This window comes from Nestor notabilis, unplaced genomic scaffold (assembly GCF_000696875.1).
Source record: "Nestor notabilis isolate BGI_N333 unplaced genomic scaffold, ASM69687v1 scaffold15372, whole genome shotgun sequence".
Lineage (NCBI taxonomy): Eukaryota > Metazoa > Chordata > Aves > Psittaciformes > Psittacidae > Nestor > Nestor notabilis.
The window spans coordinates 39,610-64,673 of NW_009917100.1; the positions used below are offsets into that span (position 1 = coordinate 39,610).

The 25,064-nt window shown below is 41.6% G+C and overlaps 1 protein-coding gene across 1 annotated transcript in view; it reads left to right on the forward strand.

Annotated features, from left to right (window-relative positions):
- The window catches only part of BZW2 (basic leucine zipper and W2 domains 2), a 38,456-nt gene extending 19,046 nt beyond the window's left edge, over nucleotides 1–19,410 (forward strand). The window contains 6 exon segments of the mRNA XM_010024933.1: nucleotides 2,077–2,186; nucleotides 3,980–4,150; nucleotides 4,637–4,783; nucleotides 9,965–10,103; nucleotides 16,621–16,743; nucleotides 18,954–19,410. Coding sequence (XP_010023235.1) covers nucleotides 2,077–2,186; nucleotides 3,980–4,150; nucleotides 4,637–4,783; nucleotides 9,965–10,103; nucleotides 16,621–16,743; nucleotides 18,954–18,982 — 719 coding nt within the window. The 3' untranslated portion in view covers nucleotides 18,983–19,410.
- Nucleotides 19,411–25,064: the final 5,654 nt, after the last annotated feature.

The window sequence follows — 25,064 nt, forward strand, 5'->3', positions numbered from 1 at the left end:
GCATGAAACAATGCTGTGGGCAAGTGAGGTTAAAATACACAAGGAAACAATTAGGTGAGCTGAGGGAGTTGTTGATGAGCATGGTTATTGTGACATTGGCAAAGAATTGGCTGGAAGCGAGATAAGGGTAGATTGTGCAGACAGGGGATCTATCAAATTTGAGGGCAAATACCTAATTTGTTGTAGGATTACCCTTTTTCAGTGTTATCATTACTTTTGATATGACGTATAGATGGGAAAAAAAAAGTCTTTTAGGGATTTCTGACATATTTCTAGCAGAGACAGAGAAGGGTCTAGGTAGTAGTGGTAGAACCTCATCAGGGTTAGGTGTACCCTTTGTCACACGTGCTGAAAAACTAGTGTAAATGCAAAAAGCAGCTAACAGGTTTAATCAATAAAATGAATGGCTGAAGGTACTTTCTGCAAACAGGGGAGAAACAGAAAAAGAGATGAGCTATGTAAAGGAAGAGGCAGTGGCAGCACATGAATAGAGTATAGAAGTGGCCAATGTAAATTTGGGATGTACTTTAGAAGTTAAGTTTGAAAACATGTGGGTAGTGAAGCCCTGGAACAACTTCCTTCTAATATTGGCACTGGCATAATACTTGGTTTATTTTAAGCCAAAACTAGAAAAAGGCTTTAAGACATGGGTACTGGAACAGTGCTTGGTGACAGTACTTTTGGTATTGAGCACATAAGCACATTTTGGATATTTCTGTTTGCAGGTTCAGAAATTACAGGTGGATTTTACGCCTAGTTCTTGTTCGTTGATCAGGCTTTGAGAGTCTTGGCTAGTCAGCCTACAATACTTAAGATTGCTGCATTATGCGGGTTTCATTTGGAACATGCTGTACAACATGTAAAACAAGTCCAAAGTAATTATTATAGGTCTTTCGTGGCCTGGCATTGTGCATCTATGGTTCTGTGTATTAGTTCCCTAAGAGTCGTGCCTTATAAGCTCTTGAAATAAGGTTGCCAAAACTGTCATAACAGTGTTACTGAAGTTTACATTGTTCTGGGAATAATCTCTTACATTCTTGTTTGATGACTCATTTAGTCAATGTATCCTATAAATAAAAAGAATGGGTATCTATCTATAACGTGCTAAGAATGATGAAGCAACTTTCTACCAGTAGGTCCCAGTAGCTCTTAGAGCTTCAGGACCGTTTGGAGGTAAAACAGACAATTGCAACCACTGTCTGTAGCATAGTATACAACTATCATTAGCACCACCCTCAACAGCACTGTAAATGTTGATATGAGTGTAGTATGGAGAAGTATAACTGGCCTGCAGAAGACCTTCCACAAGAATAAGCTGGGTTTCCATCCCTGAGACCTTTCAGCTTCCTTCAGCTCCCTGTACTTGCTGCTCACAGCTGAGAAGCTGGAGCAGAGCCATTGGTGGTGCTTCTCTAGGAAATAGGAGAAGGGAAAAAAGAAGTGTGGGGCTAATGGTTTGTTAGCTCTCCTGGGATACCCACAGCTAGCAGAGGTAGAGTTTGATTTAATGCACGAAATACTAAGTCGTGCTTTGGGGAAGGAATTTTTCCACTTAAAATTGTATTTGTGCCTCATCCTGCCACTACTAAATGCCTCCTACAAGGATGGGGTACAATCAGTTACCTCGAAGTTGCAAAGTTATTTAACCCTATGCCAGGACTTGCTAAAAAGCCCTTTAAAGATATGGGGGTTTAGTTCTTATTCCTGACGATCCTTTATTATTTTGTGCCTTCATTTCATAACTGATTTAATGCATATTTTTTCCTTTTGCATTGGACTTTGTCTGTAAATTGGGGAAGTAGGAAAAATAATGGCAAAGAAGATCTTTGAAAAATTGGGTGGAGATGGGTGATACAGAATGAAAAGATTTTCAAGCAATCTGGCATATGTCAGGAAATTAATACTGCATTAAAGAAAAAAACGAGCATTTCTGCTCTGTGGGTTTGGTCCCATTGCCATAAAGAAATATTTTCATTCCACATTCTTATAACCACTTTCTAGCTTTGTAATTCTTACAGCCATCTCTAAGTCGTGTTGAAAATTGCTGAAACATGTTTTGTGTTTTGACTCGGACAGGGATTGCAGCCTCTTTTGCTGTAAAGCTTTTTAAAGCATGGATGGCAGAGAAAGATGCCAATTCTGTTACCTCTGCTTTAAGAAAAGCCAACCTCGATAAAAGATTGCTAGTAAGTACAATATATTTTCAATAATCCTTTTTTCTCCTTGGGAAAGAGAAGGAAATACAATGCAGATGGTAGTTTGCTGTAAGCATGTTAACTCCCCCTCAGACTCTTTTAGCATTTTTTAAATATTTTGAATCACAGCAATATTGTTATGGCTGTAGCATTGATACAGGTTCAGGAATATTAAATATCACATAATTTTACTTTCTGTCTGTTTTTCCTGTAGCCAGATGCCTTCTGAAAAACTGTATATATGGGGCTTGGGAATTAAATAGGGGTTTTTTTCTAAGCACTGCTAACAAAACACACTTCTAGTTTGTTGAAATATGTTTTACTTTTGTAAATAACGAAGTATAAAGGGTTATAAATAAGTTTCCAAAGAGAGAATGTTTAAATGGTATAGCAAAAGCACAGCCATCTGGGTAGCATAAATGGTCCTGCAGTTATGACAGGAGATCTAGCAGGAGCAATGCAGGAAGGCTTTCTGCTTTTGGACTCAAAACCTGTGTTCTGAGTTTGTAGCAATGCCCTGAGGTATTTAGAGTATATATGAATATTCATCAGTCATGTGCCTTTCTCTCCCACTGTCTTTCTGAAGATGAATAGTTTTTTTTTTTCTAGTCCTCAAAAAAGATTGCTGCTGTGGTAATCCAATCAGTGCACTGCATCCTGTGTAGCACTGCCTGGAGAATTTCAGCAGTATTTCCTGTTTCTACCTCCATAATTTATGACTAAGCAAGAATCTTTCACAAGTGAAGCAGCCTCGCACACCCCTTCATCTCTTCAAATTGTATTTGATTTTAAGAGTCCAAGTCATAAATAATTTGCCATAAAGCTGGGAAACGGCTAATTACACAGTTTATTAGAGATGGGGAGAAAAGCAAACTGCATCTTCTATTTCAAACTTGATTGACTTAAACTTTCAGCTGTTGGCTCTCATGCTGCTATATTAAACAACTATCAAGCATCAGATGATGTTGCCTAGCATAGAAGCCTTCATGAAAGTTTCCTCTCAATCTCATTTTCAGTAAGAAAACAGATAAGAGTCTCTAGCTTCCTTGTTAAAAAAAAAAAAGTTCTATCTATCCCACAAATCATTGTTAGACACTAAGAACTGGATGGTAAGCAAATGCCATTGAATCCTTGCCAAGATGGGGCATTTGCTGTAGCAATTTTTAAGAGTAGTTTTAACTTTTCTAAGTAGCTGGACTTTCATAAGTCATAGATTGACAGTGTCTTTTAATTAGCAGTGCCTACAGGAGCTAGCGTTAACAGTACATAGTGGACTTTGTGGGCTTTGTTAAATGGTGCATTAGTGGTGATCATTGCTCAGCAGAGTAGCAACATCAAGCCAGGGTGTCTGAGCCACTTGTGTGTGTATGGCTAAGTGTATTTTCCTGTGAGGTGGATGCACTGGGAAGGCATGGTAGATGTTCTTCATGTATGATGGCTTTACCATCTATTTCTTTGTACTTTCTCTACAAGATACTTGGAATCTGGCTGGAAAAGGTATAGTTTCTCTGAGGACTGTTTTGAGCAACATCACAAGTACATGCACTTCATGTGGAATGGGTGTTAGGTTTTTTGTGTAACTGGCCGTAGTTTTTTCCCTCCACTGTAATGAAACACAACAATAGGAACGAAGTGTTGACTTTTCCAGTGTTGCTGCAAGCATTGGCTTTTTTAAGTGCAGTACCAGGTGATTCCCACTGTTCATTCTTAAAAGATGTTCCCTCCATTCTGTCAAGAGTCGTCATTGGTTATTTATTTAACAGAAAGCATTCTTGTCATTTTAGGAACTATTTCCAGCCAACCGGCAGAATGTGGACCATTTTGCCAAGTACTTTACTGAAGCAGGTCTAAAAGAGCTCTCAGATTTCCTTAGAGTTCAGCAGTCACTGGGGACTCGTAAAGAACTTCAAAAAGAGCTACAAGAACGTCTCTCTCAGGAATGACCAATTAAAGAGGTAGAGTGGGGTTTTTCAGCTTTCTGTTCATATGATCATAGTCAAAACCTTAAATCAACACTAGGTAAAGAGGAACAGATATGAACACCTCACAGATTTCCTCTGATTTTCTTTGAATCATTTTAATGTATTCATCAGCTCACTCTGTGCTTAAGACTAAAGCAACAAAACATCCTCTGGATTTACACGTGCAGCTGACTATGGGTTTGGGGTTTTTTGGTTCAGTTGTGCTCCATGAGAATGTATTTCATTTAACTGCATTAACTGTTAGGTTGGAGGGGAGGGACAAAACTTATAGTCAAGTTAATAGTAATGTTCCAAAAAAAGCACGCTGAATGCTTCCTTTTTATTAATCTTGTTCCAGTTTTGTTTCTTATTACTTCTATACCATATTGTTATTTGTAAATGACTGCAAGTATTTGATAAGTCAGCATTGTTTCTGGTTGATTGGAAATGTTTAAGACAGCAGTCTATTTCCTGCTCCAGATAGTGCTTTATGTAAAAGAGGAAATGAAAAGAAATGAACTGCCAGAGCCAGCGGTGATAGGTCTCCTGTGGACCTGTGTCATGAATGCTGTGGAATGGAACAAGAAAGAAGAGCTGGTTGCAGAGCAAGCCCTCAAACATCTAAAGGTGCGTGTGGGGGTGAAGAGGGGAAGGGCTGCTATGAAGGAACAGAACACATACAGCTGCCAAGCTTTTGCCTGTTTAAATCCAGGAGATTGGAAGTTTTGAGGGCTGACATTGAGCACACCAAGTATCGTGTGTAGTCCCTTCTCCTTTAGTCGAATGCAAAATTGAGGTATTTGAGATTATTGAATGCTCCAAGGCATACAGCGCAGAGAGGCAGGGCAAACTGAGGTGGTCACAGCCTGAGCACATCCTTGCTGTGCTTTCTTGGTATGTTGGATCTTGAGAGGCTCCTTGCGCTGGGGACAATGCTAAGCAAATGCTGAGACTGAGCCCTCCTCAGACCTTACTAGTAAGGCTGCAGGAGCTGTCTTTGCAGTGTCTTTGCCAGAAGCAAACAAGTTTTGGGAGCATGGTGAAGTGGCACCTGTGCTTGTTTTGCACAGAGCTGGTTAAATCCAGGCAGGACTGCTGAGCTCAGAATTTGTGAAATGGTTGTTGACTGTGGGAGCTGGATACTCAGCAACTTGTCAAATAATGAACCAGGAGCTGGCTTGAGAGCATGTGCACTGTATAGTGTGGTTACTCTCTGATCAAGGTACTGACCTTGTGGGAAAGTGAACTGAATACATAGAAAGACAGCTGTAGTTTGCTAAGATGACAGATTGCAGTATCACAGTTGGATCTTGGTACAGAAACTCTAATGACCTTGCAGTGGGAAAAAACCACTAACCCAAACCTAAAAACAATGCAGAGGCATCAGAGTCATTGCTATGGTTGGTATTCCTCATCTAAGTCAAAAGGAATTGTGCACTACAAGACAGTTGAACTGAGAACAGAGGCTTTGCAGCAGATTTAGTCTTTTCAAGCTGCTAAACCATGAGCAATAGAATACTCTCTTATAGTTAGGGCTACAAAGACTTGCCCTAGGACAGAAGCAATCTGTACTTTATGGTTAAATGGATGTTAAGCTTGATCTGGATTCCTTTCTTCTTCATATTGGATGCCTCTCCATGCTTAGATTTCCCATGTTGGTTTAGCTCCTACTACTGCTGTCCTTTCATCTGAATTTGGTTTCCCAGTCAGTCATCCTAGACGTGTAGCCGCTTGGGATCTTGTATAGTCTTTGATGATAAAATTGAATGCCTTGAAGTCTTTTCAAGTGACCCAAATAGCAGTAGAAAGAGGAGATGGTTTCCAGAAGGAAGGGAGACATTGTTTTTCTTGTTCTTTTGATGTAAAAATTGATCATATCTTTTTGAGTTGTAACAGAGTATCCATTGAGATTTATTGTCTAGTACTGCAGGGCAAATCAACAAACACTTCTTGGAGTATTTGAGCATTGGGAAAAAAGAAACATAGCTGGCTTTGTACAGTATTGTTGACTGGATTATTAGTCCTATGCATCTCACTGACCCAATGTACGCAGCTATATACGTGACCCCACTAAATGAAGGCATCTTGCCTGTATCAGATAGGTATCTTTCCAGTTACATCCACTTTCTAAAAACAGAGGACAAGTTTGTATGGGGTATTTACTATTTGTACTTAGAGGAAAGATTTTAACAGAAGCAATAGAAATAGAAATTTAGGCTTTGCTAGCTGGTGCTTTACATTTCAGAGTTCAAAAATGAACAGCATTTCTTTCACATCTTCTATGGATAGGTGGAGACAGATCTTGGATTCCTCAGTTTGAGCTCTCAGCTGACTGTGTGAGCCAACTCCAGAAATCAGATGAACACTGTCAGTGTGACATAGAGCCTAGTTCCTGTGTCTTTGTGTTGACATGCCCGAAACAATCATGGAGTTGTATATAAATACATGGTTGCCATGGGACATGCCAGGTGGTGGGATTTATTGTTGCATGGCTGTACCTGACAGATAACTTTCACAAAGCACAGTTTCCAAACCTTTGATATCTGGATACCATGTGCTTTATCAGATTTCTTTTAATAAGCTGTATATAAGTGTCCTGGGTTCAGCTACAGCAGTCATTTTTTCTCCTTCTTAGTAGCTGGTGCAGTGCTGTGTTTGTGACTTTCAGTCTGGGAACAATGCTGATAACACCGATGTTTTTAGTTGTTGCTAAGTAATGTTTACTCTGACCAAGGACTTTCTCAGTCTCATGCTTTGCCAGAGAGGAGGGGAAGCCAGGAGGAAGCAGAGGCAGGACACCTGACTCAAACTGGCCAAAGGGGTATTCCATACCACAGCACGTCATGCCCAGTATATAAACTGGGGGGAGTCACCCGGAAGGCCCAGATCGCTGCTCGGGTCGGGCTGGGTATCGGTCGGCGGGTGGTGAGCGGTTGTGTCCTTTTCCCTTGTTATTCCTCTTATCATTAGTATTGGTAGCAGTAGTGGTTTGTATTATACCTTAGTTACTGGAGAGCTGTTATCTCAACTCGTGGGAGTTACATTCCTCCGATTCTCCTCCCCATCCCTCCGGGAGCGGGGGGAGGAAGGAAAAGGGGGGGGAGTGAGCGAGCGGCTGCGTGGTTCCAAGTTGCCGGCTGGGCTTAAACCACGACAGTAAGGCACCCCTGAAAAGAGGTATCAAGGCACAGAATCATACAATCAACTAGATTAGGAAAGGCCTTTAAGTCCAACCATTACCCCAGGACTACCAAGTCCACCACTAAACCATGTCACCAAGGGCCTCGTCCACACAGTTTTTGAACACTTCCAGGGACAGTGATTCCACCACTTCCCTGGGCAGCCTCTTCCAGTGCCTGACCACCCTTTTGGTGAAGAAATTTTTCCTAATATCCAGTCCTTTACCTCTTGTGCTATCACTTTTTACTTGGGAGAAGAGACCAGCCACCTCCTCGCTCCATTCTCCTTTCAGGCAGTTATAGAGAGCAGTAAGGTAAACACCCCCCACTCCCTTCAAGCCTTCTCTATTGACCTAGTTCACAGTTCTTAACAAACCTTACTGAATGGGTGGCTTCCTAATGGAGGTGGTGGGCAGCCATGAACCAGCGTACTCAGTGCAGTAAACGTGATGTGTGCCATCCATATGGCAGGGCTGGCGAGAGCTGAACTCCAGAGGAAAGGGGGCAAGCTGTTAAACCCTGAATCTTGCAGGGTAAGCTCCTCGTTGTCCCAGTAACCTGACTGTGACACTGGGGCTTAGCCCTTAGGCCACCTCCAGAGCAGAGAAGGAATGTTCCCCGTGGGTGCAGAGAATCCTTCAGACAATTTGCACTGCAGGCAAGGCTGTGGTGTGAGCTTCTTGACACTGCAGCTGCTGACCTGCTGCTACCTAACCTGAGGCAAATGGAAAATGATGCCACTTAGCTCAGCCAGCAATGGGAGGAAGCTAATTTTATGGTTCCTTAGTCAGTTAAACACTTGTGAAACTTACAGTTGTAAGTCTGCACCAGTTGTGGAGTGAGAGGAATGCAAAGGGAGTCAGTCGGATGTGGCAAAATGAAGGTGTGTTACTTCTAAACTGAAAAGAAAGGATTTTGATTAGAAATTCCTTAATGCTTATAGACAGCATCACTTCACAAACCTGTGGATGGAGCGGGTTCTGCTGAGGCTATTAAATAAACAAACTGCAATTTATATTGCCCTGCCTCCCTGGCACTAGCCTAAATACCAGCTGGAGACTCCAAGGGGGTCTTGCTGCCTAAAGCCTGCACAAGTTTTGCAGTGCTTTTAGTGAAACAGTAACGTTGTTTCTAAAGATGAGGTTATACCTGCCACATGTGGAAAACTCATCTGTGGTGTTACCTACACCTAGTCATTTCTCATAGTTACTTTGTAAGGGAGTTTCTTCCAAAAGTAGTGATATTATCTGCCTACTCAGCTGCTCTGGTTACAGTTGCAGAGTGATTCCTTGCTCTCTTTTCATAAAATTAATAGCTGATAGTTATTTTGCAAAAGACATTCTGGACCAACCTTTCAAATTTCAGTTGATTTTCAGATGCTTTCAGTAGTTTTTTCCACGGATCATGTTGAATAAAACTCTCAGGATTTGGCCTCTTGTAGAGAAGTCCTGAAGCGTATGTACTTTAGAACGTGCCCATCAGTGCTGCACTGGTGGGTGGTTTGTTACCTGACCACCACATCCATCTGCAGCCCTGGTCACACAGACCAGAAAAACGTCAAACTGAGTGTGTTACTACAAACCACAGAATCATAGAAGGTTTGGGTTGGAAAGGACCTTAAGATCATCTAGTTCCAGCCCCCTACCGAGGGCAGGGATGCCTCACCCTAGACCATGTCGCCCTGTCCAACCTGGCCTTGAAAAACAGCTGAGCTGCTCAGTGCAAGAGCAGTTTAAATACTAACCTTAATGTATGTTGTTTAGTCAGGGGCTTTGCAGATCAAAGGTAATTTGTCTTCCGTTCAGTTCTGAAAAACGCTTTTAATATTACCTTAAATTTAAGACTGCAGTCTTAGCTGCCGCAGGCTAAGAGGAAAGGAAATTGGAGAGATATGGATAGAAATATTGTAGTTTTTAAGGAAAAAGGGAACAGGATATGGTCCTTTGATGTAATTTTTATTTTTAAGAACTGAAATAAGAGGGGGAAAATTGCATAAGAAGGAAGTTTTTGGTTTATCATTTATCTTAATAAACTCCGGGAAAAGACAATGAAATGTCCGGCTACTGTCTTGTCAGAATAACATTAGTAGTTAATACTGCTAATGTTAATACGTGAAAATGTTTATCAAAGCAAAGGTTGTCATGATTCCCTGATGGCAGCAACGAAAAAAAAGTCCTGACACTTGGCCACAGTTAATCTGGAATAATTTAATTTAAGTAAATTTCCTGGGACTTCTGAAAGGCCTGTGAAACTAGAGATTTGTATTTTCATGCACTTCATCCTTGGATGTGCTACATTATGAACATCAATCAATATCACTCTTGGATCAGCAGCATGCTACCTTGTGAAATGTACAAACAGCAGTACTCCAAGATGTGGACTTTATAGTTTTACAGAATTTGGTTATCTGTAAATGGTACTGAACTTTAGCTCACAGCATGCAGCACATCTTACAAAAGCTCAGGGATATTTATGTATATGCATTGTATGTGTTTCAGTAAATGCAATTGGCAAGTAAGCCTAGGGATTCAGGAATGAAATTGATGCATACTTTAAAAACTTGTATTAGTTTATTTCCTTTTTCAGTATATTAACATGCATTTTGTCTTTTACCCTCTCCGCCTTTTAGCAATATGCCCCTTTGCTTGCTGTATTCAGCACTCAAGGCCAGTCAGAGTTGATTCTTCTCCAGAAGGTGCAAGAGTACTGTTATGACAACATCCACTTCATGAAAGCCTTTCAGAAGATTGTGGTACTCTTCTATAAAGGTAAAAGTCTCTATCCCCTGTTGTATACTGTGCGTAGATTCAGTATGCCAACCGCTCACGACATTGTAGGCAACTGTCATTCTCTAGGTATTGCATATGAGAAGGTTGTGTTGGAGTTGAACTCTGAAATACCTTATGCTTTGATAGTTCAAAGGAGCGTGTGGCAAAGACGAAAAAAGCCTTTCTTTCTCTGTTGCACTTATCCCATAGTCAAGAAGCATGAGCAGGATCCATGCACTGTGCAGTCTGTTCAAGTGCAGCTTAGTCCTTGTAGAAAAACAGTTCTAAGAAGACATTTCTATAAATTCCTGGCAGATTTTAAAGTAGATTACAGCTTTGCTTTAAGAAACCTTGAAAGTGCAAACCCTTTTGGCAGGAAGATTTTCAGGATTGGGGTGGGGGTTTGGGTTTTTGTTGTTGTTTTGTTGGGGTTTTTTGTTACTCCCTCCCTGCCCAAAAAAGCTTTCCATATTTTTCTTTCACTTTTCCTTTCCTAACCAATTTCTTGCAGGTGCCATAGTTCGAAGGATTTAATTTTTATTGTGAAGTTGACTTCTTCACAAGTTTATTCTGATCAGGTTGTCATAGAGACTAATGGTCTTGCACTGCATGTGACGGGTACCAAACAGTTTGTTCTGACATCCTTGCTATAAATAGTTGAAGGAGAAAAATCAGCAGGAGTAGAAACCCAATACTGATCGTTGTTCACCCTGTTGTGTCCAGGTACACGTTCAAGGCAAACAAGTTCAGACTGTTAAAATAATTTCATGGTTTCAGAAGGCAGAAGGAAGTGAATCGTGGGGTTTTTTTCCATCCTTGTATCAATATAGCATGGCTTCAGTGATCAAATGAAAAAGCAATACTCTTTGTCCCTGTGCCCTCAAATTCTACAATTTGTAAACATTGTAGAATTGTTAATGACCGAGGACAAACTTGAAACTGAAAACTGCAGCAAGCACTTTATTCAGTTTTATTTGGGTAAGAAAATTCACTGTGGACATGGTGAATGAGCACTATAATTGCTGTGCACTCAAACCAGAAACGATGGTTAAACCAGAAACAGCCTTGTGTAGGATTCCCTTCAAAATTTTGGTAAATTCATTACTGTCTTAGCCTGCAAGAGTAACCCTTACATTCCAAAGTACTTTAAAAAAGAAAATAAATCACTAAATTATAAGTTTAACTTGCCATGCTCCAAGAACCCAGTTCCCATGTACTCCACTTAGCCCGTGTGCTCTTGTTCTGACTGGAGTTGTACGCGGGCAGGCTTGTTAGGGTGAGAAGGCTTTAGCCTCAGTGCTATAGATGCCACAATATTGTTTAGGATTTGTGTGATATCTAGAAGAGTGTTTGGAGCTACTGTATGGCCTGTCGGTGGAAGCTGTGAGTTTAGCATGTCCAGCATGTGCAATACTCACTGTCCCCATATTCCTGCCTGGAATATCTTGTGCAGGTGTGCCAGAGCACCTGCCTCTGCCACCTGATGCAGTCCTGCAGTGGCACAGCTGCCAGCCCTTCTTTGCCATGTTTAGGCTGAAGCTGGATCGGCAGACCTGCTGCTGCCTGCTAGCAACTGCTCGCCTGGCTTTACAGCCACTAGCTGTAGGTCCCTTTTGAGCTCTGTACCCCATGTAGAAGTTCAGCTCCATCTGCCTAAGGCAGCTGTAGATTTAAATGGTGTCCATTAAGTGGGGACATATTACAGCATTATCCAGGGAAGATTCTGGGAGCACCAGTCCTCCACTTCCTGCTTCTCCCACGTTACGTTATTGAACTTTAACAGTTCATGGCTTCGGCTTGTCCAGAGCCGTGCTACCTGCCCCTTTGTTTCAGTACTGGTAGATCTCACCCTCTCCTTCTCCCCAGTTTTACCTATGCGCTAGAAACAAGCCATCAAGTCTTTAGAGGCACACACTTTATTGTAGATAAGTTGCTGATAACAGCGTATCTTCTGTTTCCTAACACTCGGGGAAAGCAGCTCCCAAAAGCTATTACTGGCTATGTCAGTGGTGAGGGAACAGCATGACACCCATGTTTCCCTTTCTGTTGTGCTTCAAGTGTAACCTGCACAGGATCTGGAGAGGTTTCAGGGTACCTGATGAACTTTTTAATGAGAAATAAAGGCATCTGAAGTATCAGTGGATGGGCAGACAGAAATGCAGCTGTCTACCAGCATGCATGTGGTCAGTTTATTGCTTATTACTCATTGTGAGGGAGTGCTTCCTGGGCATGAAAATAGTCATCAATGATGATAAGCACCAAATACCACTCATGCTTTGACAAATCTAATTTTATGACTACTCTCATCAGCATGTCCAACATCTTGCATTTAAATCCTTCTCATATTTCCATCATAAAATAGCCCTAGGTTTACTTTCCTGAAAATTACCTGAAAATAGCTAAACATATTAACAGGAATGATGGGGCTTATTAGCACCCAGAAGGTCTTGAAAGGCTGTGTTGTTGTTTTGGGTTTTTTATAATCCTGTCTCTAAACAAGGAGGAATATCCACTTTTCCCTCAAGGAAAGCCCAAGCCCTGTTTTCCCTTATGTGGTAGCAGCTTCTCACCAGCTTGTAGATATTATTTGCAAAAGCAGTTCTCCAGTCAGCTAAAGCTTGTTGACATTATAATATTATATCTGTGTTCCCAGTACAGTATAGAGAAAAATAAGCTGTCTAGTTCTGTGCTGGTATCTGGTTAAAATGTTGCTTCTCTGGTCATCACTGAAAGCCAGTGCAATTGTAAATCTGTCAGCTGCACTTTGACCAATAACCTAGAAGCCAGTTGCAAAATAAGAATTGCTGAGTTCTCCTGAGTAACACCTAATATGTTTGCCAGCCTCCTCGTTATGCTTGTACTGTAAGATGTATGTTGGGTTTTAGTCCATTCCACGTTGCAGTGTGTCCCTTAACGGTGGGTAAAATAAGTGTTGCTATTATTGGATTACATTTATGATATTCACTTGCAGAATCTCCTTTCTTTAAGTTTGTGTCCAACCTGGAGATTTCAAATGTGAAATCTTGATGCTATTGAAATTAATAACCATTCCTTTCATGAGGAAGGAGCAAACACCCTTAGCAGGCATAAAGCCTTTGAGCACTTCTGCTTTAGAATTCAAGACAATGTTTACAAAATACCAAAGGTAAAACAAAACAAAAAAACCAAGTACATGTGAAGTAGTTCTCTGGGTTGCAGCAGCATAATTATGCCTCAGAGACACTGTTCTGAAGTAGGGAGGTGTTGTACCAAATGATGCAGACTGTCTTCTGAAACGCTGCAGGAGTCCTGCCCTTACAAGAATGAAGTCTTCAAGTTCCACTTAATACACGGGTTTTGTTTTTTGGTGGAACACAATTAACTTTAAATATCTTCATTATTCAAGCACTTTCTTTTGGTACTAGATACAAAAGTTTCCCAGAAAGTAAAACAAAAGCTGACCATAAAGACCATAGCCGTACTGGGGGTGACATTCCTTGCATTGTAAGAGCCTTTGCCTTAAGGCTCCGTCCTCCCAACTGTGTTAGCTGCAATAAGAGTTGAATGCTACAGATTGATTGACTGCGCTGGCAGCTGACAGGGTGTGTTTTTCCCTTTCCTGCCCATGGCTATGCACTTTGAGTTGAAAGCAGAAATTCATTTGAACTGGGTGATTTAGTACAAAGCTGAGACCCAAACTTCAAGGAAGTTTCCAGTTAACCCTGCAGTAAAGACTCTGGGCTCTGCAGTCTCTCTGCTCTTCAGCTTCTCCCTGTCATGGGGGACACCCCTGGGGGCTCTGGCTGTGGGTGGTTTGAATGGCAGTTGGCTGCACCTGCAGGAAAACCAGCTCTCTGGGTCTGACATCACCTGGGACTGCAGTGAGAATGATGTGCACACACCCACAGCCACAGCGATCAGCCGTTAAAATACAGCTATAATCAACTTCAATGGGGAATGACTATATATATACAAAATGAATCATTCTCTCCCTCCTCCAGTCCCCCTCAGTGTTCCCATTGCTTCAAAGCAACCTGGAGGTATGATTAACTACACCCTGTCCTGCATGATTGTTTAATTGAGCATCTCTTTGCTGACAGGAGAATATCATCTCTTATGAGCACTGGAGGCATGAATGAATTACAAATAATATTGCTCAGAAATGAAAGGAGAGTTGCAGTTGTCCTTTTTGTAGTTGAATGCATTTTGTTCTTCTCTGTTAGCGTAGGAGGCTTATTGCTATGGAGTTATATGCAGGCAAATTTTTCATCCACCTGACTTGGGAATGGCTTAAGCTTCGAGGCACGCAGTGAGATTGCATGCTGCTATTAACAGGTTTGGGGAAGGAGGGAAAAGTTCACCCTTCCTCTTTGGCACCCACAGTCTGCAATCAAAACCTGAACTTAAATCCTCTTACTCTTGGACTGAGATATGTGCCTACCTGGAGGCACTTCCTTGTACACTATCATAAACGTGGACTGTAATGCAGAAATGGGCTTTGCAGCAGCTTGTAGACAGCAACTTTTTGTTTTTAAATACACACAATGCCCAAGAGCTAGCTTGAGAGGGATTGCAGGGTTCCCCTGAAACCTCTCCTGATTTCTTTTGCTTGTCTCTAAGGATCATAACATGTGTCACAACCTGAGTAGTTCATAATGGTTGGACTTAATGATCTTAAAGGTCTTTTCCAACCTAGTTGATTCTATGATGCTGGAGATGCATTTGCCTGAACTTCAGGGCTGTGGTGAACAGAAGCTTTTTACATGCGAGGGTTAAACTAGTTTCATGAGCTTCCATGTGAACTGTTTTCAGGTTTGCTAAATGAAAATCCTGATCTGTTGAATGCTGTAATAATGGCTTTGAACTGCTGCTACAGACTACTGGCAAGTATTTAATGCAGTGTGTTTGAAACCTCTTTCTTAGCTCCAGTGTTTCTGTTGCATTGGAGAAAAAGTTCATTGTGGTGAGTTGTGATTTCAGGAAGATATGGCTTTATGTGCCGCTTTTAGAATTCCAAAAGTGCAACTTTATATATACTGAAAAAAGCCTAAAGCTGGTGCAGTCCTATTTTCCCTGCGTTTTCAGCTTACTGTTAGTTGCAGCAAACTGCAGAAGAGGTTTTATTTTGGAAAAGTAATTTCTTTAAAAACTTGGAGGGAACATGTTGTAATGCAAGGAGCAGATGAGAGACAAGGTAATTTCCAAACACTTAAATTCCATATTTTCAGGGAGACCTTCCATTACTGTTGGGATGTCTTGGGATAGTTTTGATTAAGTTCAAACGTATCCCTGCTTGTTTCCATCTGTTAGTTATTCAGCAGCGTATGTGAAATGTGTCTCCTCTGTCTCATTTGATCAGATGCTTTGGGGTTTTGGTGTTATTTATTTCAGTTTGCCCTCTTCCCTTCCCTGCCACATCTGCTGTAACCTGTAGGCTGAAGCAGAAGGTGATGGTCAGGGTAGGCGCCTTGGCAAGTGAATACCCAGTGGGTGGTGGGGCGGCACCAAGGAGCTCAAGGAAGCAGTGAAGGACGCAACATCAGTGTGCTGATTTTGCAGAGCATGGGGGGTAGTTTGTTCAAAGACAAAAAGAAAATGAGATGTAGAAAGCTGTCCTTAGTCTTTTTATAGAATAAATAGTTTCGGGTTTTTAATTTTATTTCATTTTTTGTTTGTTTGTTCTTGCCTCTTGCATTACATAACTGCTAAAATGCCATTGTGGATCCCAGATTTTGCCTCCACAGCCATCAATTACTGAAATATTTGGCTTGGCTGGATCACAGGAGCTTTGTTCCTGGGGCTAGAGGTCTGTTGCTAGACCTAAATTTGCATCTGTTGGAAACAATAACTGTCCTTGCTGTTTTATTAGGATTTCTTTATTCTGAATCGTACTCAGCCTCACATTCTCTCACTGACAGCTGTTTTGTTCTTGATGCTTGACATAATAATGTCAGCTGTGCTGTCCATCTGGGCCAGTCCCTTAAAATGGGTGGTCTGAATAGTGACCTTAAAACTTATTAGCTCAAAACAATAGAAATCCTCTAGGGAAAAATGATTGCAAAAATTCTCTGCTGGCTGATTTTAACTGTTCAATCAGGAGGTATCTGTCACTTCAGATTTCTATAACCATGCACAGTTCTGTGTTCCAACAGCCAGAAAAAAAGATGGGATTTCTTATTGTGGTAACTTCTAAGCCATGCGGACTAGTTTATTTATTTTATTTTTTTGTTTTATCCAACCACCTTACGTGGTGTATTTAAATCAGATAAATAGAAAACTCTCTTTCATAGAAGCACAATATTTGGTACTTTATTTCAAGTCTAATATATTGCACATTTTATTGCATCTGGAATCCCTTATATGCATCAGATATTCTGTAGTTGTAGCCTAATACAGTTCACACACAGTTTGTTCCACTGTGATCATATTAACTTCTTTTATGCTGCCTTTAAAATAAATCTTTCTTCTCTCACGTTCAAAATCTTCTAACCTCTAAGAAAATACATTGATTTTTTACAAACACTGCTCTGTGTTTCAGCTGATGTCCTGAGTGAAGAAGCTATCCTCAAGTGGTATAAAGAAGCGCATGTTGCTAAAGGCAAAAGTGTTTTTCTTGACCAGATGAAGAAATTCGTGGAGTGGCTGCAAAACGCTGAAGAAGGTACAGGTTCATTTACAGAACTGTGGTAGTCTCTTCACAGATTAAATGTATTTGTTCAGGTTTTGGTTCTACCAGGTATGTGAAGTATACAGACTTAGAATAGAAAACAACAGGCATCAATGCTCTAAATTGTTTCCAGTCATTTCCAGTGCTTGAGCCTAACAACACTTGCTGCTTTTTAATGTTAGTGGTGTCCTTGTGAAGTCCTTAAGTCACTTGGTACCACTTGTCTGTAGATAAATTCTTGAAGCTTCTGCAGGGAGGAACACTGCAGTGGTGACAGCATAAAGCACCTTGGTGTTAGCATGTGCAACCAAACAGCTTTCTGCATCAGTGCCTTTTCTGCTGTTATCATCTGCACTGGCAATGTGAACATGCCATAAGCCTGTGCCACTGCAGTTGAAATTACTTCTAGCTGAATGGTCAGGCTAAGTTTATGTGGACTGTTTTCGATGCTTTACAATGGTGAGTGGGGAGGGAAACTAGTTTCTTTAGTCCCTAACACTGCTTTTCTCATATTCTGCACAGGAAAATACTTCAGTTTGTACTGAATAAGCAAGTTACCTTTTTTGCATGTGTCCTGGGTTCAGCTACAGCAGTCATTTTTTCTCCTTCTTAGTAGCTGGTGCAGTGCTGTGTTTGTGACTTTCAGTCTGGGAACAATGCTGATAACACCGATGTTTTTAGTTGTTGCTAAGTAATGTTTACTCTGACCAAGGACTTTCTCAGTCTCATGCTTTGCCAGAGAGGAGGGGAAGCCAGGAGGAAGCAGAGACAGGACACCTGACCCAAACTGGCCAAAGGGGTATTCCATACCACAGCACGTCATGCCCAGTATAGAAACTGGGGGGAGTTACCCGGAAGGCCCAGATCGCTGCTCGGGTCGGGCTGGGTATCGGTCGGCGGGTGGTGAGCGGTTGTGTCCTTTTCCCTTGTTATTCCTCTTATCATTATTATTGGTAGCAGTAGTGGTTTGTATTATACCTTAGTTACTGGAGAGCTGTTATCTCAACTCGTGGGAGTTACATTCCTCCGATTCTCCTCCCCATCCCTCCGGGAGCGGGGGGAGGAAGAAAAAGGGGGGGGAGTGAGCGAGCGGCTGCGTGGTTCCAAGTTGCCGGCTGGGCTTAAACCACGACAGCATGGAAAAGGAATTCCACATTAATTGGGTAGATTAATCCATGTGTAATAGATAGGGATATAATTATTAATGTTCATTTGCATCTATTTAATGTAATTAGTTTTAAAAACTTGGAGGGAACATGTTGTAATGCAAGGAGCAGATGAAACTTTGCAGCAATTCACATGTGCAGGTAGCAGTGTAAAAATAGTCGTTCCTTTCACAACAAAGACTTTGGACTACCAATCTTGGGCTAATTAAGCATTTTTTCCCCCTTTTAGTTGTCATCTTGTATAGCTTTATGCTGCTCTTTATTTTTATCCTTTCCTGCATGTCCCCTCTGCCAGATGCCCTCAATTACAAAGTCCAGTACAAATGAAGACAAAATGTTGCTGTCAGAACATGCAGACCATGTTTGCTCTGAGCAATCTGATCTAACGTGTAATATTTGTTGGCAGCAAGCCCCTTCCTGCCAGGTGAACAGAGACAGATACACAATATGATGCAAAGCAACTTTAGGTGACAAAAACACAGTGTATGTTCCAATTTCTAAATTACTTCTACTGCTTCTACCTCTAAATTACTTCTATGCTATAGAAATCATAAGAAGTTTTGTACAGATTTCCTACGTGCTGTAGTGTAACACCACATATGCCTTTCTAGATCAGCTGTATGCTGATGACGATCAGTATTTGCAGAGGAAACAATTTAACGAGTGCTTCCTGGATGATAGCAGTACAGCCTGCTCAGAGATTAGAAGAGCAAGAAAATAAGGCCAATCCCGTATTAATTAAACTCAGCTCAGATATACATTGCATGACTCTGCAGATGAGAACCAGAATAATTCTAGTGATCTGGTTAAAATTTAGTGTCGGATCTATGGATGAAGAGGTCCACCGTGGAGGGTTAGGAGATCTTGGTCTTCTGAAGCTGTGTGCTCCTTTCTGGCTTACTTGATCCGCCAAGCCTTTCCTAGGAAGTACTACGCGTGCTGAAAATTTTGGAAAGATATCTTGTTACTTTTATAGAATCAGCAACATCACTGACCTTGTGCAACCTACATGAAGTGTTTTACTTTCTTCTCTTCTAGAGTCGGAGTCTGAAGGGGAAGAGAACTGAGACAGTTCAACGAAGCACAGACTCAATCTAGGTTAATGCCAAATGCGCTTGGGAATGCCGTATGTTCAAGCAAAGAGGCTTTACTTCAGTGTCATACAGAAAACTATAGGCTAGGCTTTCCTTTTGTTTAGAAGAATAAAGGTTTTTAATGGAGCCCTGAGGCATTAGATGCTTTACTTGGGACTCTACCTCTGGCTCATTGTACACTAACTTAGGCAAAGACATTCAGCAAGGAGCCATATAGAAAAAGTGGAGATGAAATACTTATGGACTCCTTTTTATTAACGGTCTTTTTCAGGTACTATGGTATATGAACACTCCAGTTTTTGTTTATAGAACTGTTTGGTCTGTGTTTGTAGCTCAATATTGGCTTGTGTATGTGATTTGACACCACCACATTTTTTTGAATAAATGGCTTTTATATCTTAGTTCGTGGTGTCAGTGTGTGTGCTTTCTAAATGTAGCTTGCCAAAGTTCTTAATGATTCTTCAAATGAAAATTACGCAAGAATGGCAAGAGACTGTTTGCATCCTTCTTACCCCCAAAAATAGCATCCGTAGTTCACTGGGATCACTAGCTAATCTTTATTCCCATACTATGATTAATATAATTATATTTCCGTAATATGATTATCTTACCATATAACTTTGGGTAGATCAACCAAATTCCAATGTCCATGGGAAATGTTGACTCATTCCATTAATTAATTCAAAGAAAATATACAGGAACAAATCTGTGGAGTCACAGTTTTGCATGTACAGAATTTATACAAATGATAGGTTGAATAATTTGCTGTTCTCAGTTATTAGTGATAGCTAAATCTTGCGAGAAAAAGATATCATTTTAGAAGCAGTACCTTCAAAACATCTGTAAGTCATTATATAGGAAATCTGAAATTTATTTACATAGCATGATGTTACAATCAGGTATATGACTAAAATACATAAATCAATATCTAAACTTCTCAAGAAGTAATATTTGCCTTATGCCTTGTTGTGATGCCACTTACAATTCCAGTGCCTGGGACCTGGCAAAGATTTTTCCTAAATAGACCCAATGAACAGGTTTGTACGTGCATGAAAGCCTCAAAACCCAAGCCCAGAGCTACAGGTCTGACACTGTGGGAACACTCAGCCAGCACTCAGGATTAAAGTCTCTGGAATCCTGTGTTGTGCCTTGTGGACATGAACTCAACAGCAAAGGTGCAGTGCAGCACCATCTCCTGACTTGCACTGTTCTTCACCCAGCAGTTGATCAGGTAACAGTTGCTGACATTTTGTTTCTCACCAGTCCAGTTTCATTGCAAGTAGTCTTCTGCCCCACGCCCCACTTTGCTGTCCACACCTCTGACCATGCTGGTGGCCCAGAATGACTGGGGCAGCGAGTCAGCTTGCTGATAACATCACACCACTCCAGTTCATCTTCTCTTTAATAGTGTTATTAAAACACCGTGCATCCTTCCCATTAAATGTAGAGTTAAATCCAAATGAAGTATGAGTGATTGGAGGATTATTAAGGTTTAGAAAAGACACCCCATATTCTTATGAAAGAGCATAATTAACTAATGAAGTGCTGTATTTTGTCGTTAGAAATCAATAACCTAATAGGTAGTACAGATTTTTCTATAGAGAAGTTAACACTTCATATAAACCAATATGGTTGTAAATGTCTCTATATATCTAGCTTTACTGGAAATGGCAAATAGCAAGTGGAAATCAAGTGCTGTTGAATGCCAGCTTTCCCTAGAACAGCATTTATTTTTGTAACAGGTATTGATCTTTGGAAGGGGAAATATGTCATGTGGGCATTTCCAGTAACTTAGAGGAGACAGTAAGACAGTCATTTTAAAAAGCAAAATCGATGCTGTGGCTGCATGCTTTCCATTTCGGTCTTTTTTAATACAGCAGATAAATCTGCCAGGCACTCCTAACCTGGTGAGTCGTTACTGGTACAGAACCTCTACTGCTGAAAACATTTCAAAATCAGAACTGCAGTTTTCTGAGGTACTTACAAGTATTCAGTTGGGTGTGTGTAAAACTATTTTTCAGTATACTCTGAAACTCAGCCTGATTCCCAAGGTGTGGATCTGGAAGGAGGTGCAGAGGACACCAAGGCTGGCTGCAGGCTGGCTGGGCCATCTGCTGGAGAGAAACATCACTGTCTGCAGGAGGCACTTGGTGGCAAAAGGAAGCAGGTTTGGGATGCCTGCTGTGCCTGTGCCCTCAGCTTGCAGCGGCTATAAGCAACGCTTGCTGTCGTGCTCAGTGGGATCCACTTCACTGAAGTTCAGGTACCTACACGGCAGGCCCCCATTGGGTTGGACTCAATCCTTATGGGTCTGTTCCAACTTGAGATAGTCTATGCTTGCTGGCACAGTCGCCCCAGGCTCCATTTATAGTTGTGTTGGAGAGAAACAGGTGATACAGCACAGGGCCACTGGCCAAGCTGCGACCTGTGATTTAGAGCAGAGTGAGGAGTTGTGCTCTGAGCTGATGGTACTTGTCCAATGTTCAGTCCCACAGCTCCCAAAGTTCCACCTCTTCTGTGTTCATATTGTGTCCCATGTTTAGGTCCTGGGAGCCCCTCTCAGCTTGCCCTCACGCAGCAGGATGATTTGTTATTTTGCTTAGGCACCAAGTGTTTCTCAATCTAGTTTTCAGGAATTTTCCCCGCTTAACCTTTGAGATCAGTTCAGGTGGGGATTTTTCACACACGTGTGTTTTCACCCATCATTTCACATACATGCTGGTAACTGAACCAGGTAGGGGCATGAATGCAAACAGACCTGGGTTGCATCAGACTGAATTTCAGTACAAGCTCGTGTAATGATCGGGCTTTTCAAAAAACTTGTGGTCTATAAGCTGGGCAGGGCTTTTGATGTGACACTCTTCAGGCAAAGCACCCTTCCCTGGAACCCTTTACAGAGTCTGCATTTCAGTTAAAAATATCCCCAACCCAAAGTATTTCTTTAACAAGACTCTTGGATTAGTGTTTCCCTGCTAAAGAAATGAAAGTTACAATCAAGACCAAATATATTCTTCAAATATGGAATCAGTTGTCTCATAAAAATATAAAGATACTTCATAGAAAATGTTTCACATAATATATTTAATTTTGAAACATCAGTGGAATCTAAATGTTGGAACTGTATCTATCTCTTACTCAACAATAGACTGCAATAAGATGCCCTTTAAAATGGGGATTATTCAATTTGAAGGTGATTCTTCCCTTTGGGCCTCTCCCTTCTGGAATCATGCAGAGGTTTTAACTAAAAGAGCCCATATATATTATTTTAAAACATTCTCCTAGCATGCAGATGCTCTCTAGAAGAGACTGCGTCTTCCCTGGGATGCAATAGTGAGTTGGGTTTTATGGTCTCCTTGGTTAATGCCCTGGTTAGAAATATGAAAGATATGATACGGTTACTATTTCTTACTGATTTGACTACTTAACTGCACTGCAGGCTTGTCTGACTGTGTCAGGCCCTATACAAAGGGGGCTCCTACACCACAGCCATTTGCAATCCCACAGATAACAAACCATTATTAAGCTAACACTCCCTTCAGCATTTTCAGTGGCAATCCATGTTTTGGCTGATAGATACTTACCCCCAGGACATGCAGTAATGACCTTTCATGCCAGCACGCAATCATAGAATGGTTTGGGTTGGAAAGGACCTTAAGATCATCTAGTTCCAACCCCGCTGCCATGGGCAGGGACACCTCGCACTAAACCATGTCACCCAAGGCTCTGTCCGACCTGGCCCCTTACCTGCTTGGCCAGCACATCCCAAACCCAGTGGTCAGCCCTGCGTGAAAGGTGTGGTGGAGAAAATTCACAACACCAGTATTTGGAAGCTTTGTTTATATATGATACTTTTAGCCTGAACACAGTCACTTACTGTACGAGTAACTGAGGTGACAACCAGAGAAACAAGTCATTCAGCCTTCTCCCTTCCTGTGCTGTAAGAAATAGTTGGGCAACTAAGATTGTTTAAAAAAAACTACAATTGATCATGTAGGTGTTAAAATTGCTTTTAGTTTCCTTGTAATACCTCTTAGCTATGCATTATTTCTCCTTTCTTTTTGAAATAAAAAATCCCTTTCAGTGTTGTAAGGGTGTGGGGTTGCTGAACTCTGGCTTCTGTTTGGAATACCTTCCTCAAATTGTGAGCTGCTGGATCCAGTGGGTTCAGCCCTGGGGTGGTGGCAGATGTAGGGCATGTGATGATCCAGCCTCACTGGGTTTGAACAGCACATGGAGAAGAACAAAACCTGTCAATCTCAAACATGTCCTTATTGAGGTACTGGTAAACGGCCCAGTAGTGGGTCTCCTCTGCCATCTTAAAGGCTTTGCTTTAAATTCCCAACATGTTCATGGACAAGAAAAACTATCTTTAAAATCACATTTGCACTTAAAAATGGGACTTTCAATTATCTAAAATAAGGCTTGTGAGCTAAGACAAACCAGTCCTTTCTCAAAAAGAGCCACAAATAATATTACACAGATTAACTGCAGAGAACCATTCAGTGCTGGCTGAGCTGTGCTAGTTCAAAATGAGGACAAATTATATAAGTGTATCTTTTCCAAAAAAAAGCCACATTTTTGATTTTGGAGGGGGAAAAGGCAAATCTTGAGGGTTGGCTGCTTCCACTTCTCCACCAGGCTTTTGGTTTTGTGCTATGATATTTAAGGAAAAGTTAATTCCTGGTCCTCACCAGCCTCATGGGACTTCAGAGCTTTATGTAAACAGAAACAGATGCGGGGAGGGGAAGTTATGACACCACCCGCAGAAGACGTGGTTCAGGCAAGCGAGCACACCCGGGCTGTGTGTGCAGCCCGTGTTTGGTGTGTGGGGCAGAGCTGCAGTGCTGGTGTCCCGGATGAACTGCCCACTTGCTGTTTCTTTCCTGCAGGAATCTGCAGGAATCTGCACGACGGCAGCTGCAGTTTCCTCCCACGGAGGCTTGGTAGCTCGTGTCACCCCATGCACGAGTAGGGGTTTCAGACACAGAGCAGTGTCCTTAGTACCCAACTGAGGTGATCCAGAGAAGGGGAATGAAGAGTATGTGCTTGCTTCCCTGCTGCCTCTCCCATGAGGGCTGCAAGAGAGCAATGCACTTGTCAGTCTCAGCCGTCACCAAGCAGGACCACACAGATGGCTCTGTTTTCAGACATACAGGATGTGTCCCCTACTCGCCAGAGAGGTGTCAATGGACTGTATGTGCCACAATCCCCCATCTTCTCTCAGTCAGCATGAGGCAAGAGGCCAGTGCTGGAACTGCTGATGTGACACAGCTGCAGACTGACAGGTAACGTTTTGATACTTGGAGCTGTCACTTGCACAGCTGCTGGCTGCCAGAAACTCAATTACCTCAGTCCGAGGGTCTCATTTAGCAGTTCAACATTAATGACTGCCTCTACATCCTGCCCTCATCACTAGCACTGCTACTGATGATGTTACAAGACTTGAGTGTCTGCTTCTGTACTGTCCAGCACCCTCCACCCTATAGGACTGCAGGGAAACTGCAAACTGCTCTGGAACTCCACTAGCAGGGAAAATACCCCCATGAACACCAAAGTTCTCTGATTTGGGAACACACGAGTAAAAAAAAAGTAAAGATTCGACCCAGAATGAACAAATGATCGTATCATGGCAACTTCACAATGCATTTGCATTCCCATCTCTTCCAGTGCATCAGGTGCCTGAGATTTTCTGTTTATTTTTCCCTGATGAAGTTTAGGAACATTGCTGACAGGCCAACATAACTCTCGCCATATCATTACTAGTTATTGCTGGGATATTTGCATTACACTGACAGCCATAAGTTATGCCAGAAGAAATAACAAAATGGTATTGTTGATGTATCCAAGGATATGACCAAAATAAGATTTGCAGGCAGACCTATGTTATTAGACCCACCAGTCTAGCTGGGAAAAATCAATAAGCTTTCAAGTACATCAGTCCTTCTCCAGGTCCAAGATAGAACTAGCACCCTTGAAAACATAAAAACCAGTTGAGAACAACTGCTGTTAAAGTCAGTTAGATTTGTATCAATAAGACCACCTGAGAGAAAACAGA